Consider the following 2405-nt stretch of genomic DNA (forward strand, 5'->3'; position numbering starts at 1 on the left):
GAGTACAAAAACTAAGCAAGTGGAGATAAATTTTAAAGAAGGATATGCAGAAAGAGCAGTAAGCCTTGATGTCTCAAATCATAAACCAGTAGCTATTCCTTTAATATATATATATGATTCTGGCAATCATTATAACTAAATTTGCATACAACTTGATCAAAGCGTCTGATATCTCCAACGTTTTTCTTTAAATGTGTTGTTATCCAATTTGTTTAATGGATATCTATGATCATGTAGTGTTGTTCAGGTTGGAATCAATGGACTTGACGATAGAAGATGACAATCTTGAATTCTCGTTGAACCAAGCATCCATTGATAAAGCAAGTGATCACAATTCTCAAGAGAAAGAAGTCCGAAAACTAAAATCCCCTTATGTTGGAATGATTTTTGAAACATTAAATGAGGCCGGACAATATTATGAAGCTTATGGTCGACAAGAAGGTTTCTGGACTCGTATCCGAAGTTCATCAAAGTATAGATCACAGTCAAACGAAGTGACATGTAGATTATTTGTCTGTGCACATGAAGGTAAACATGTCATGCAAACTCAAAAAGAAGATGATCTGACAGAGAAAGACGAGATATCTGAGAATGATGAGGCAGAAACATGTGATATACAGATTGAAAAGAAGAGGCGTAGAAGTTGTTCAACTGTTAAATGTGGGTGTGAGGCTAATATGCGAGTTCTTCATGACAAATGGACTAACAGATGGAAAGTTTCAGTTTTCAGTGACATCCACAACCATAAAATAGTGTCACCAGCTCGAAGAATGATGATGAAGTCGAATAGACATATGCCTGATGCAGCAAAAGATTTAACAGAAGCTTTTCAGAGAGAAAACTTACGAATTAGTAAAGTTCCTTCAATGTTTGGTGGTGCTCCTAATATTGGTTTTGACAATAGGGACTGTTATAATCATTTAAGGAATGTGAGACACAAAGAGTTGGAATCTGGAGATGCACAATCAGTCCTCAATTACTTTAGAAAAAAGCAAGCAGAAAGTCCACAATTCTTTTATGCTATCCAGTGTGATGAAGATGGTAAAGCAACTAACTTTTTCTGGGTGGATTCTAGATCAAGGACGGCGTATCAGTATTTTGGGGATGTAGTAACATTTGATACAACATATCGGACAAACAAGTATGACATGCCTTTTGCGCCTTTTATGGGAGTTAACCATCACTTCCAATCTATACAATTTGGATGTGCTCTTTTACAAGATGAGACCGAGTTGACATTTTTATGGTTATTTGAGACGTGGCTTGAAGCTATGGGAGGTCGATATCCGTCATCTATTATCACTGACCAAGATTTGGCAATGAAAGGAGCAATTGCAAAGATTTTTCCTACTACTCGTCACCGTCTTTGCATTTGGCATATAAAGAAGAAGTTTGGTGAAAAGTTGTCACATGTATATTATCAAAAGTTCAACTTCAAGACTGGCATGAAAAAGTGTATACGGGCAACATACAAAGCAACCGATTTTGAAGAGCAATGGAAAAAGTTGATTGAGGAGCATGATTTGGGACAGAATGAATGGCTACAACAATTCTATGAAATCCGTGAATCTTGGGTTCCAATATATAATCGCAGTATATTTTTTGCTGGAATGAATACAACAGGGCGTAGTGAAGACACTAATGCATTTTTTGATGACTTTGTTACTTCAACGACAAATCTAAGAGAATTTGTTGTCAAGTATGAACAAGCCTTACAGAAGATTGTTACAAGGGAAAGCAGCGAAGATTTTATATCAGAGCATAAATATCGTATTGTAGATGATGATGACTTCCTTTTGAAACATGCAGCACAAGTGTATACCAGAAATATATTTGAAAAATTCAAGAGCGAATGGACTAGAGTCAAACGGCTTAAAGTTGAAGAAAGGGGTTCTGACAGTCAGTTTCATAGATACTCAGTGATGAGGAAAATTGATAACTCGTAAGAGTTTTTGGTGGAGTTGAATTTACAAACGCATGCGGGTAAATGTGAATGCCAAAATTTTGAATAATTTGCTGGCATATTATGAAAGTATTTGTTCGTCAAGACATTGATACAATACCGTCCCACTTTATTCTTTCAAGATGGAAACAAGGAGCAAATAAGTTTAGAGTTACGGATTCTGAAGCCTTGGTACAGAATGATGGTAAAGAACAATCAGAAGCATTGAGATTTAGTCACATGTGTCGGAGAGCCACTCAACTAGCTTGTTATGCTGCACCCTCTGATGAGGCATACACAATTTTCTTGGATGGTTTAGATGAATTGTCAAAAAAAATTTCAGAGATAAATAAGGTGTCACAAGAAGATGATATGGAGTATCAAGATAATGTTGTCCAAGGTGAAGCAGCAAATAAATGTACCAGTAAGTCCTCTGGGCCATTGCTTTTGGATCCAAATATCT

The 2405-nt window shown here is 36.3% G+C and overlaps 1 protein-coding gene across 1 annotated transcript; it reads left to right on the forward strand.

Annotated features, from left to right (window-relative positions):
* Positions 1 to 257: 257 nt before the first annotated feature.
* On the forward strand, positions 258 to 1946 carry LOC101305354 (protein FAR1-RELATED SEQUENCE 5-like). The gene has a single exon (XM_004295717.1). The coding sequence runs from the start codon at positions 258 to 260 to the stop codon at positions 1944 to 1946; it is 1689 nt and encodes a 562-aa protein (XP_004295765.1).
* The last annotated feature ends 459 nt before the right edge of the window (positions 1947 to 2405 follow it).

Source organism: Fragaria vesca, linkage group LG3 (assembly GCF_000184155.1).
Source record: "Fragaria vesca subsp. vesca linkage group LG3, FraVesHawaii_1.0, whole genome shotgun sequence".
NCBI lineage: Eukaryota > Viridiplantae > Streptophyta > Magnoliopsida > Rosales > Rosaceae > Fragaria > Fragaria vesca.